Source organism: Aptenodytes patagonicus, chromosome 2 (assembly GCF_965638725.1).
Source record: "Aptenodytes patagonicus chromosome 2, bAptPat1.pri.cur, whole genome shotgun sequence".
Lineage (NCBI taxonomy): Eukaryota > Metazoa > Chordata > Aves > Sphenisciformes > Spheniscidae > Aptenodytes > Aptenodytes patagonicus.
This window is the reverse complement of record NC_134950.1, coordinates 89,073,492-89,087,180: the sequence shown is the minus strand read 5'-3', so window position 1 is coordinate 89,087,180 and position 13,689 is coordinate 89,073,492. Positions and strand designations below refer to the sequence as shown.

At 36.5% G+C, this 13,689-nt stretch overlaps 1 protein-coding gene across 10 annotated transcripts in view; it reads left to right on the top strand.

The window, feature by feature from the left end:
• The window catches only part of CDH10 (cadherin 10), a 112,051-nt gene that overhangs the window by 39,054 nt on the left and 59,308 nt on the right, over positions 1-13,689 (top strand). For all 10 annotated transcript variants that reach the window (XM_076330381.1, XM_076330384.1, XM_076330385.1 and 7 more), the window contains one exon: positions 1,486-1,863. In XM_076330381.1, coding sequence (XP_076186496.1) covers positions 1,633-1,863 — 231 coding nt within the window. In that variant the 5' untranslated portion in view covers positions 1,486-1,632. The remainder of the gene's footprint in view (positions 1-1,485; positions 1,864-13,689) is intronic.

Below are 13,689 nucleotides of genomic sequence, written 5' to 3'. Positions count from 1 at the left end.
TTCTCCTGAGAGAATTTAACTCTGAAGACTAAAGCTGGTTCCTGAACTGAATCTGTTCAGTTATTAACACACACGCACATGCATGCACAGACACAGAGTCTTTTAACTGTAAGAAAACACTACATTTCATAGGCTTTCCACTCTAAACCCCTAACATTTTATTGGAAACTCTTTTAATCAACACAGGCTTACTGGAAATTTCTTAAATAGCACATCAATAGCAAACTGAAACTCAGAAAGAATTTCTGAAAGTTTTACATAGCTCTACTTTGAAAAATAAAAAATATTTAAGATGATAGTGAGCTGTAGTACAATGTTATTGAAACCAGAGGACACACAGGATTGCTGCGTGCAATGTTATCTATCAAAATCAGAAAAGAGGAGGAAAAAAACCCAAGCTTTTTCCTACTTGAATTTTGTGCCACATATGGAAGAATATACAAGAAACTGTAACCACCGTCCATGCATTTTGTTTTCTGTGGGCATGCTAAAAAAACCCAAAACAAACCACGCTGATTAAAATTTGCAGAATCTATACCCTATTATGAAGACAAATCATAGTTTTTCATGATTTTGTGAAGGAAAACATTACCAAATGATCTCACTAGCAAAAAGGGTTACTCTTTAGATGCTGGGATGGAAGTGAAGAGAACCTGGCTAAATTTGTCTTGCTGAAATAACACCTCATGGTTTTGTTAGAAGAAGGAAAAACTAAAAGAAAACAAAGCAAAACAAAAAAGAAGTGGAGACAAAACAAAGATGAGTTAGGAGAGGTTTGCCTTCTCTCTGCAATATCACTTCCCACGATCAGATTAATTTCAGTACTTTTCAAAATTAAAGTTATTCAGGATACTTGCAAAACAGGCCCTCATTTTTTAAATAATTCCTACATTTTAAGGCTAAGTTTGCATGACTCCATGTTGCAAGATCATCTCAAGAACTTTTTCTATTTAAAAGTTTCCTTCTTGCCATGTCATATTTCTTCTGATGCATATGATGTTCTCTTTTACCATTTAAAACACTCTGGAGAACTGGTGTTTTACCATTTCCTCATTTCTAAAACTACTTTGTGTTGGTTTTTCAGTCCTCTTGATAGTAAGATTAATAAAACACTGGAATTCTTGTAAATCAAACCGGGTGGAAAACATTTGAAGCAAAGGCAGCAGTATTTAATGTGTAAGTTTCAGCAATATTAATCCCCCAGTCTACATAAAGAACACTCTCAGAAGTTTCTAAAATGAAGGATTTTAATGGGGAAATAGTTGATCATCTCAGGGCACTCTTACTTTTTCTTAGGAAGTGTTTTGACAGTAGCTACCTAACATATTCACAATGTTCTCCTTACCTGGATGACCTTTATATTCCTAACCAGGTTGCTTTCTATGTCATAATGTTTTGCATCTGCAGGGTAGAGTAGCAGGGATGTTGCACACTAGGGAGTGAATGCATTTCAACTTGCATTGTCTCTTCTCTGTTTACTTTCAGGATTTGAATACTATGTACAGTTCAGAGATGAGTTGCTGGAAACTGCTTGACTGCATCAGCAACTAGAAACATAAAAAGCAAGTCAGGAAAAACAAAACTGTAGACTCCATCACTGACCAGCTTGAAGAGCATCAGCAGTGGAGAACTATGACAATACAGCGAGTCCTATTACTTCTGCTGCTCTGGATGTGGCTGCCACATCCCTGCCACACAGAAATGCTGTTCAGAAGGACTCCTGATCTCAGACCCAAAAGATCTGGGGGACGTGCATCAGGGAATGATGGAAAAGCAATTCACCGCCAGAAGCGAGGCTGGATGTGGAACCAGTTTTTCCTTTTAGAGGAATACACAGGATCTGATTATCAGTATGTAGGCAAGGTAGGTTTCTCATTAAGATTTCTGTATAATTGTCAAGTTTACTTATCTTTCTACAGAGCCATAGTTTCTGTGTTTTATTCTAATGCATAAAAAGCAGATTTCCAGGCAATATATATATAGTTTGTCCTGCTAGAATCACTAAATTAATATTGCTAGTTAAAGTTATTCAGAAATATTTGAATGAAACAAATGAAGTTATCTTTGACAAATTTGTTTGCTTTAGCACATTGTTCCTACCAGCAGCCCACTCAGTATCTCTTCTGTATCAAAACATAATATTTTATAATTCATTATAAAATTATTTTTCAACTCTTTCTCTTTGAATATTTTATGTTTCATACAAGATAACACATTATTTTTCTGTGCTTATGTTGGAAGAATGCAACCTATTTTGAAGGAAAAATATTCTTCCTCTTTAACTCTCCCTGAATTTCAGTGAACTGCAGCAAGTAAAACTCATTGACAACCATGTGATAGAAATGAAGTGGTTAGGAAGTGAACTACAATAGAAGTTGGCAGAACTGCACATATGACTGTGGCATACTAGATGCATACATAAAGGACACTGGAAGTGTCCTTTAAATTATTTTCAGTTGACACTTATGTTTTGCCATGTGATTTATTGAAAAATACGTAACGTATAATGCCACAATAATATTCAAACAGATACAAGGAATTAATTCAAAATGGTAATTTGCTTGAAAGTGGAACTTAGTGTCAGCAGTAATGGGTACCAGTTAACACCAATGGTTGGTGATAAACACAGAAATTTCATTTTCTATAATCCAGATTTTCATTTTTACATGGTTTTGAACTTGTAAAATACTGCAGAGAAATACTGACTTGTTGAAAATCACAGACTAGCTAAGGTTGTAAGGCCCCTCTGGAGATCATCTAGCCCAACTTCCCTGCTCAAAGCAGGGTCAGCTAGAGCTTGCTCAGGACTATGCCCAGTCAGATTTTAAATATCTCCAAAGGTGGAGACTCCATAATCTCTCTGAGCAGCCTGTTCAAGTGTTTGACCACCCGCTCAGTAAAAAGTTTGTTCCTATATTTGAAGGGAATTTTATTGCCTTTTGTCCTGTCACTGGGCACCACTGAAAATAGACTGTGTCTGTCTCCCTCACTCCTTCCCATCAGGTATTTACATACATTAATAAGGTCCCTGCTAAGCGTTCTCTTCTCCAGGCTGAACAGTCTCAGCTCTCTCAGCCTCTCCTCATACGAAAAATGCTCCAGTTCCTTAATCATCTTAGTGGCCTTTTGCTGGACTTTCTACAGTAGCTCCATCTCTCTCTTCTACTGGGGAGCCCAGAACTGGACACAGCACTTCAGATGTTTCTCACCAGGGCAGAGCAGAGAGGAAGGATCATCTCTCTTGATCTCCTGGTGATTTTTTCCTAATGGAGCCCAGGGTGCTGTTGACCTTCTTTGCTGCAAGGGAACATTGCTGGCTCACGGTCAGCTTGCTCTCCAGGAGGACCCCAAGCTCTCTGCAAAACTGCTTTCCAGCCAGTTGTTCCCCAGCCTGTAATCCCATCCCTGTGCATGGGATTATTATATTATAAAACGTTTCTTGAAAGGATAAAGAATGTTGGGGAGTTTGAGAAAGGAAATAAAGAAAAAAAGAAATAAAATTTACAAAATTTAATTACTAAGTAAAAATTTGAGTGCAATCTTATGAATGAGTAAACTGCCTTTTTGTTTCCACTTTTTAGTTGTTGCTTTGAGTCTGTAACTTTAGCACTAGTATTTGAATGATACAGCCATTTCCAAAGCATGTTGAGAGCCTTGTAAATAGTCCCTATATTTATTTCATACACTTATCAAGTGTAAAGTCATGTCTCCCAAGTGTTCCAAAATATCTAGGCCAGTTCCTCAGTCCAGGCCAGACTGATAGCTTATGAAAATTGACCTTGCCCACAAAATAAGAAATGTCACTGTATCAAAGCACTATGATATTGTATTTGGAAGTGTATCGCTCCCAGAAGTCCTAGGAAATAAATAGCTTTGCAGGACACCCTGAATTTCAAATTATTTAGGCTCCTTCAGAAACCTAATGATTACTTTTTTATTGCATTATTTTTGAATATTTATGATCCCAAATCATAAAGTGTTTGTGGTGTCACTTAACAATTTTCTTCCAGTCATGATGAGTGAAAGAAGACTCTTTAGAGAGAAAAGGGTTAACATTTTTATAGGCTAACTCATCTGCATTAGAAAAAGAGAGAGAGATGTTGATAAACAGAACTACTTTGGCTGAGAGAAAATAAGCGTTTGCAAATGGGAAGTGGTAAGTAAAGATAAGTAAAATGGCAAATAAAGAGTACAGAACTGAGAAGAATCTTGAGGAGCAGTTAAGACTGCACTTTCACCTTTTTTGCTCTGGTTAGAGCAAAAAAGTCACAAATTTGAGCAAGCAAATTTAAAATTAACCTGAGTATATAAAGTTGCCCTATAGTAATTTTCTGACAAGTTTGGGAAAAGTGTAGAAAACATGCAAAATGAAGAGTATCATAGTATTGTATTTGCATGGGGAGAGTTTTACACAAAAGAAGCAAAAGGAAACAGATTATATGTGGAGTTAAAAAATTATTGTTACTCTAATGTTTTAACTGTCTGATAGTCTAAATTATCAAATTATTAGAGAAAAAAAAATTATTAAACACATAGTACATAAACTTTATAGTGGCTATCTATTTTCCCTGGTGTTGCACTCACCTTTCCAAAAGCTAGCTATCTGGGTTGTATAGTCAAAACATTTCTGGATGTTTCCATTTATCTGATTTTATCCAAAGACAAAATGATTTGGATGAGTGACAAAAAATGTCACCTTCCTGTTAATTTCTCTGTAACATGTTTGGAGATGGTGTTTGGAAATTATGTGAGATAGTAAGAGCACAAGTTAGAAGTCAATGATTTGCAGTCAATGACTAGGAGAGAATGACTATCACGGAGAGGTTTCAGTCAAAAATAGGTACTAAGTGTGATTTTTAAAATTGACAATAATAATCAGGTGACAAACATGCCAATGAAACGATCAGCAGAAATTCCAAAACTGAGGCTACTAGATTCATCTGGATTTGTGACTTACATCTGCTTGATTTCTGAGGTCATGATTCTTTTTTTTTTTTTTCTTGTTTCTCATCCTGCATCTATATATCTGTCAAGAGAGCTTGAAAACTGTTGAATATCACATTACTCTTGAAACCAGTATCTACAATTCACAATGCAATTTATGCATTCGTTTATTCACTGTTTAAATCAGCTTAAGAAGGTTCTACTGGAATAATATGATGGAAATGAGGTTCAATGAATGAAAGGGATACATAATCCAGGAACAGCTGGATTGTTCCTTGTTTAAGTCAACCATGTTTGTGAAATGGTGGCAAAGTACATACTGACTGATTATGGACATTCACTGGTTGCTTCAGGTCAGTATTTATTATTATTATAAGAAAGGAGGATGGTCATCCTTTCCATCATGTAATACACAGCATCCTGAGAGTAGAAATCAAAACTATATAAGTGAATTTTGTATATGCAGAACCTCAAATAATAATTACAACAGTAGTTTCTTGTAAAGGTTGAAGCCATAAAAAAGCACTGTGGGAAACCAGACCTATATATGTATTACACAATTTATCTTCAAGCTATCTTTGCAAAAATATACTAGAAGACAGTAATTCTGAGAAAAGATACTTTTCCCAATCTCAGAGAAACAATGCAGGGATGTTCAAAAAGAAGCTTAAACCTCATATCAAAAAAGACATTTTATTCATATTTGGGATTAGAGTTATGGTTAATACTTCCTTTATGTCTTTTTCTGTGCACAAAGTCTATGTATGCCCTAGTACTCTTTGTTAACATACTGAAAGCTGATTCATAATTTTTCTTTCTTTTTGTTAGTATATAGTTTCAAGGCCCATTTATTATTTTTCAGATAAAGTGGTGCAATTACAAAATATTACGCATTTTCAGACTTGTTCTGAAAAACTCCCCTTTGAGTATATCCAGAAAAAACTTTTTTCTTTTAAATCTAAAAATTATACTCTAATAGCTGTCACCTAAAGGAAGCACTACTGTGTACCAACAGTGTCTTAATTCATAGCCATTCAAAAATAAATTTACAAATAAATTCTTCATCCACATTGTAGTTTATTTTCCTTCCTTATTATTTCACCAGATCTTGCCATTTGTTTCATTCTTGCAGATATTTTTCCCACTTGGCTTTCTGAGATAGATAGTGACCTTTTCCAGCAATTTTCATCACAGTAGTTTTATTGCATAAAGGATCAACTTACACGAATTTTTCAGTACTTTGAGAGACTGAAGTTCTTAGTTACACTGCAGGTTTTTTTAGTATCTCAAAATATAATTTATCATATATTTGCACATAAATTTATATATAATTTTGCATGTGCCATATTAGAACTGTAACCAGAAAGGATTATCCTGGCACTATTCATAATTGCATGCTTCTAAGCGCACCCATTATCTTTGATGGTGTAAAGAGCAGAACATGTCAACCTCACTTAGTTCCTTTCAGTTCAAGAACTCCAATGCAGTCAGGATTCTGAGGAGAGGACTTGGAGCATTAGCAAAGTATGCATACTTGACACAGTTTCAAGAACAACAGTTACTGGTTCGTACCCTATCTTTTCCTTTTAGTAACTATCTGTGTTTATTGACACTATGGATGATATACCACAGAACTGGTGCCTGAAGGAGGTTCCCACATCCTTAACTTGATAAAGCCTTAAAGATAGCTATCCCAAAAGTGTCATTGCTTTTAGACACCTCAGCAAGAGTGTAGTGTGTAACAAAAATGTGAATGGAGCCCAGGACAGCTTGCCACCCAGTCATAAAGATGTAAAGTAGGGAAGCCTCAGATGTTGCTTGTACTCTAGTTAAATTTGTATGTATTGGAATTAAATACACTGTTTTAAGTTAGTATTGCTAGTATTCCTTCATATTGCTTAGTAGTGTTAGTATTCCTAGTATTGCTTAGTATTGCTTCATATAGTCCATAATCCAATGAGAAATATTTTACATAGAATTTCACAACATCAGAGGTAAAAAGATATATTTTTCTGAAAGTCCGTGTTCTGTCAACATAAAAGGATAAAGATTGGCTAACATCAGATGTGCATAGAGTTGTCACTGTTGGAGAAATAGTCAGTTTTAAGGAAAGATTAAACAAAATAATTTCTTGAAAGAAATGAAAGCCAGAAACCATCCTGGACAGGAATTTTGAATGTACTTTTCTTTCTGATGCAGCAGCTACCAAAAGTACTGGTTTTGGAGTAATACAAAAGAACATGTTGTCTTGATTTCAAAGGGTTCGCCATCAAGTAGGACAAAAAAAAAAAGATCCCAATGAAGTGTTGCTGTTGTAGTGGTAAGAAGAAGACTTACCAAACCCTTTTAAAAACTTCTGTATTTTGATTCCTGAAGATTGTTTCTACCATAGCTCGCTCTTTTGTAAAGAGCTTTGGTACCATGAGAGACTAAAGAGTAGGATTTTTAATTGAAAGTGTTCATATGCAGGCATAATATTTGGTGTGAAGATCTGATTGAGCATAAAATACCTACCCTTTCAGGTGAAGGGAATCAACTCTGTGGCACTGAAGTTCTGTAGCGGTTGAATTTTCAGCTAGAACAGATTCTTATGACAGGGATCAATGGAATGGAAAAGGAGGAAAGATATTCTGCAAACTGAATAAATGAATTGTGCTCTGCTGTGTCTAGGACTCAGCTGCCAAGGTGAAAGAGGACAGCTTGTCCTTTAACAGTTTCCACTTGGGATTTTTTTGGTGTAACTCTACTGGATGCAAAAAGCAAGTTGTTCACAGCTATGTATCTTCAAAAATCTTACCTCATTGAAGATACTGCAGTGTGGTGGAATAGACACGTGAAGGACAACAAAATTTAGAAAATTATTTCTTTCTCAGCAAGACTTAACACATAGGCTGTGAAAAGGGTTATTTAAGGCACCAATTTATGGTAAGGGTATGAAAGCTTGCTTTTGGGGGTACATGTGTGGGCGTCTAGATATTTCAGCACAGTTCATGAGTGTCAGAGTGAAATATGTTTCAATTTCTTTTCTCTTTGAAGGACTGGTTCTTTTCTACCTCTTCTTGTAGTCCAGAACAGAGGAACTATGATGGCTTCTCAACACACATGGTACAACCATTGTTTTTCTGTAACATCAGAGGCATCAAAAGCTTCCTGTAAGATTGTCCTGGAGGCTGATTGATTCTCAGTGAGTGCTGAGATGAAATTCTTTGTCAAACTCTGTTGGGATCCAGCTTAGTAGGGAGTTTATGATGTTAACTGGTTAGATTCATCATTTACTCTAAATTGAAGTGTGCAGAGGTTTTATATTTTCCGTTTGCAAAAGGACTGTTCCTTTGGAAACCTCAGTGTATGTTGGAGTCTCTGACTTCTTGGTTCATTAAACAGCAGCAGAAGATGAATTATATGTTAGTTACTGTACTGCATGTATCCCTACAAGACATTGGGTTTTGCTGGATGACACAGGACAGAATTAACAAACAATTGTTAAAGGAATGCAAAGGCTTTCTAATATCCACCAGTCTTTTATGAAAGACTGAAGAAGCCACAGTTGGAGAGGGAGAAGGAGAGGAGAGGAGAGGAGAGGGAGAAGGAGAGGAAAGGAGAGGAAAGGAGAGGAAAGGAGAGGAAAGGAAAGGAAAGGAAAGGAAAGGAAAGGAAAGGAAAGGAAAGGAAAGGAAAGGAAAGGAAAGGAAAGGAAAGGAAAGGAAAGGAAAGGAAAGGAAAGGAAAGGAAAGGAAAGGAAAGGAAAGGAAAGGAAAGGAAAGGAAAGGAAAGGAAAGGAAAGGAAAGGAAAGGAAAAAGAGAGAGAGAAGGAGGGAGGGAGGATATGAGCAAGGATAGCAAAATGAAACCAAAAAACCTAAAAAGATGAAAAAGTAGGCTAACAGTGGTGCCATTCAAACTCTAGCTTAGCAGAGAAGATCTGGTTTAACAGAACTGACAGACAGTGTGTCCTATATTTTTATTACTGTATGAGTTGGACGCAAGGGAAAGAGCTCAGAGCATGCCAATGCCTGTACGGGTGTTGCTAGGGAAAAAAACTGTCTGGCTAACAACGCTAATCTAGTTATAATCAAATGGATATGTCTTCTTTTCCAACTGGTATGGTGAAAAGAAGGGAAGCATCATGGTTCCAGGTTTGTATCTGCATCAAATCTTCACTGGCAATGAAGTCTGTGCCAGTTCCATACATAGCTAATTGCCAGAGGACCTTGAGTCATGCTGCAAGTGATGCCCCAGTGAACAAAGTGAACCATAGTCCCAAGAAGACAGAAACCACTCTCTGAGACTGCAAGACTCCAAATAGAGAAGCAAGGCAAACCACGTAAAAAAGAACTGTAAGACACTAAATTGCTTGGGTAGACACATCTATGTCTTAGGTAGACACACATAAATGTGCTTGTAGACAATAGTTTGAAGTTAAACACTAAGCTTAGTCCAGGACCTTTTTCACTTCTATGGGTACAGTTTTATACATAGGGGTTTTTTTTATATGCATAATTTTAAAAGTCATGGTAACTGGAAGAGTTATAGTAAATGAAATGGGATATCATCTCTAAAAGTTATATTTGCTCAGCTTTCAAGCAAATACTAATTTGATAGTTTGTTCTTATTTCTCCTTGACCTCTATAGGACCGTAAGTATTATATAGTTTAACACTGTTAATGGTCTTTAATTGAAATTCAAACCATGGAAGCTGCAATAGACCCTGAAAAACATGAGGTGGTTTTAATCATTATTCTTTTTTTCCACTTAAGGTAAACAGACTAAAACTGCATGCCATTTCTTGTAGGAGGTGCAAAGTAGAGGAAGCTGCTCAATGAAATAGGTCTTGAAACATTAAATTCTGCTGAACAGAGTTATTCGTCAGTTGAAAATTAAATAACTTTCAAGTTCTTCCTGACCAAAATGACCCTTTGCAGACATTTAAAAGCTTTCTGTTTCAAGCACGGCTTTTACATTCTACTACTGGTATGTTTAACTTCTGAGGTAAAGCACAAAAATGTATTTCCATAACATATGACATGCTATCATATGTCACGGGCAGCGTTTTGCCCTTTCTCAGCCAGGCTTTCCCCGAGGCGCCCGCCCGTGGCTGAGGGGCTCAGCCGTGCCCTGCGGTGGGGCCGTTGGAGCCGGCTGGAACCGGCTGTGTCCGGCACGGGGCAGCCCCGGCCCCTCCTCACAGGGGCCGACCCTGCAGACCCCCAGTGCTGCTGGTGCTGCCGGCACCTGGGCACCTGCACCATATATAGTAACATACTTAGCTCATGTTTATTAAAACAGTTTTTTGTTATTTCTTTTTCCATGTGTCAGTAGATCTCAGTACTGTAGAATCATATACTATGGTCATACTTAATTTTAATCTGCTGTGAGTGCTTCACAAATAACACTTTCAAAACAGTGTCAGGGTTTCACTTCATGGTTTTCTACATCCATCTAATTGTTTTCATGTGTTTACCCTTTATGCAAATACTTTTCAAGTCTACTCAGAAATTAATGCAAATATGAGTAGGGACTAGTAGCTGAATATTGTTTCCTCTTTTTCTGTCAAGTAACTGGAAGCTACATCTAATGGTGTTCAGTGCTACAAGGTAGTATGGTAAATTCAAGCCACTGGGAATGTTGAATGGTTTGAGGAAAACTTGCTAGTTTTGATACAAGAGTGAAGAAGATTATTCGACTTCTCCATTTAACTTTTTTTACACATTGATACTTGAGTGTAAGCCATTTATCAATATGCTCCGTTTTTGGTTTCAAAGAAGAGTAAAGGCAGGTGCATTGTGACCATAATTTAGAATCAGAACCTGGGAGCTCAAACTGTGGTATAATATGTCAGAGAGATTTTGTGTGTGTTTGTGTATTGTTTTGATGAGCACACTTTAAGTTGCAGCTAAGGCAGACTTTCTTTTCTGAGTGCAGGAGATGTCTATGACAGTAGCGGTGGTTGTTACAATATAAATAATTCATGGAATAAAAGCTTGATTCTGGTGCGAATTTGATGAGAAGTTAGGTGATAATGAGGCTGAGTGGTCGGTATGGTCCTACTAGTCACTGGGGTAGGCTTCCTGCCACTGCCTTTCTCAGTCTCTGGGAAAACTATTTTAAAATGTTTGACTTTTTTTTTTTCCCCCCTAATAATCCCAATAGCAGTGATCTGCCATTTTGAAACTAATTTCTAAAAGAGACAATTCCGCTTTGTGCAAGCACAAAGTGCAATAGCGTCAATCAATGGTCGGGAAGATTCAGAGGGAAGATAGTCTAAGTTATGGGCATCCTTCCAGCAGGTGTAAAATCACTAGTAAGATGCATTTTGCTGCCTTCATGGAGAAGAGTTATAGCTCTCTTGGGTGGTTTCCAAACTCAGAATTTGTGCATGGTTATGCATTGCACTTAAAATAGCATCATGCTTCAAAATAGTATAAGAAATGGGGAAGTAGTTTAGTCTGAACTCTCCAGTTCCTTTCAGTTCAATTTCTCTTTCAATTTTAAAATTGTGTCTGCTTGTCACAAAAAGATACTCCAAAAAGGAAAGAACTGATAAAACTGAAACAATTTATATTCAAAACCACAGTTCAGGAAAAGTAGAGTCCACTTCATCACAGTACATTCATTCACTCAAGAAATTAAAAAACATAATAGAAAAGGGAGCTTTAGAAATGTTTGACCTACACCTTGTTTGAAATGATAAATGTAAAAAGAGTCAATAGTTTGAACAGCAATTCAAAGGCTGATGCTTTAGGGGCTTTTTTTTTTCCTCCTCTTGATTTTTTCTTTAAAAATCAGATGCAGATGACCTTTTAAATATCCTATATACACAGATAGCAAGGAAGAGCCAGGGGTAACACTGAGGGAAAATTGGTGACTTGCAACAAAATACCCATGAGGGAGACAGTTCTAAGAAGTTAAAAGTTGATGTTTACCCTTTTAAAATGCCTTTCTGCTGGAAGCTTTTCCTTATATTTATGAGTGTTTTTGTCTTTGAAGATAATTAGAAATAAGCTGAACCAAAAAGGCTGTAATGGCAGGTTCTTTCAAACCCTCCAATGCCTTCTGTTTTGAGGCAGTAAATAGCTATACAGTCAATGTATCTGAAGTCCCTGGCAGACAGGGTTGGATTTGTTTGCAGGAGTAAACAAACATAATTGCCCAACTCATCAGCGTTACTTCCTCGGATTAAATTATTTCTGTTTCCTGAGTCTTTTAACAGCTATTTACTTGAGAGTGTTAAAAGAGGACTAGACCACTGAGGGAAAAATTTGTCCTCTAATTTGACAACATTTTGGTCTGTAACAATTTTAAATGTGCAACCATAGGTAAGTTCATACGCTCTTCAAGTCTGAGAACAGAAGCTGTCTTGTTGTCATTTTAAAGATCCAATTCACAGACCATCCAGTTGCCTGAAACGCAGGTGCAAGGTACCTTACATGTCTGAACACACCTAACAACTTAGAAAGGCATTAATGAATAATTAAGTGGCTTGGCATGCTAAAAGGCACATCCAAACAGACTGTATGCAACCATCTAGATGGAAAATATGAGCTGAAAGAAGGAACATTATGTTCTGGGGTATTCATGATATTGTACTTTTGAAAACTACGTAGTTGCGAAGTTTACTGCCTGCACTGTAAGAATCAGATAGCTGGGCACACAAAATTTCTGTGGGAAAAAATTCTGGATACTTTCAAGAATATGTAAAAATTGAATAAAATCTCTGTGCTCAATTGCAATTCTGTTAATCTCTTCTGTTCCCCTTTTCCTAGTTGTAGAAAAGCCTTGCTCCTTCATTTTGTCTTACACTGATACTCTGTGCCTTTCTTCTGTTTCCTACATCTATGATCTTCAGTCCAGTTATGCTACCTGGATTTAGCATTATTGTTTTACATGCAATGCAGACCCACACCAAATTAACTTTTCTTGGGTCATTTTTATTTAGGCAAAAGTGTAGGTGCTTTCTCTGCTTCTGAACTTCCTTTGAGCCTGTCTTTCTTTTCAACTTGTCTACATGTATATCTCAAAGCAGTAGTGGGAAGACATGAACATGCTAAGTTTCCTCTTGATGTAAAGTTTGAGGTAATCATACTGTCCTTCATTGCCAATATTTTGGTGACTTTTGATTTATTTTTATTGCCCGAAGAATGGTTGTCCTTTCTTAATAATTCTCAAGAAAATGACATTTATTAAGACAAGGTTGAAAATAGAGGTTCAACTTGATGATTTGAAATATTTTAGGGTGAAACTGTGGTGAAAGAAAAGAAACAATGAAAAAACCTACTTTGTAGAAGAACTTGGAAGATTGCCGTTCTGAGTATTTTGTAAAGTGGCTGCATGATACAGTAGAGATGATCATGCAGAATACTTTCTCTTCCTCGTCCAAAAACAGCTGAGTAAAGAAGCAGCTTCTCTTTCCTCCCATTTAATTTAGAAAGTGTTTTACATTATGAAAATGCTTTTCTGGGTTTTTTTCCTAAAAAGTTTTAATAGTTTTTGTAATTATATATAATTTAGAAGTACGTATGCTACAATATAGTGATTAGTAGAACAAATTACACTTGATAAGCAGAGACATGAAGTAGTAATAAAGATTTCTTCCTTCTATATTAAGAACCCCATCTTCCATCGAGAACTTTTTCATATCCTTTTTTGAGGTATGGCATTTGATGTAAAATATGCATAAATTAAAATTTCTGAGTTTCCATGTTTATGATTACTAATTCCACTACAAATGGGATCTTTAGGAAGTAG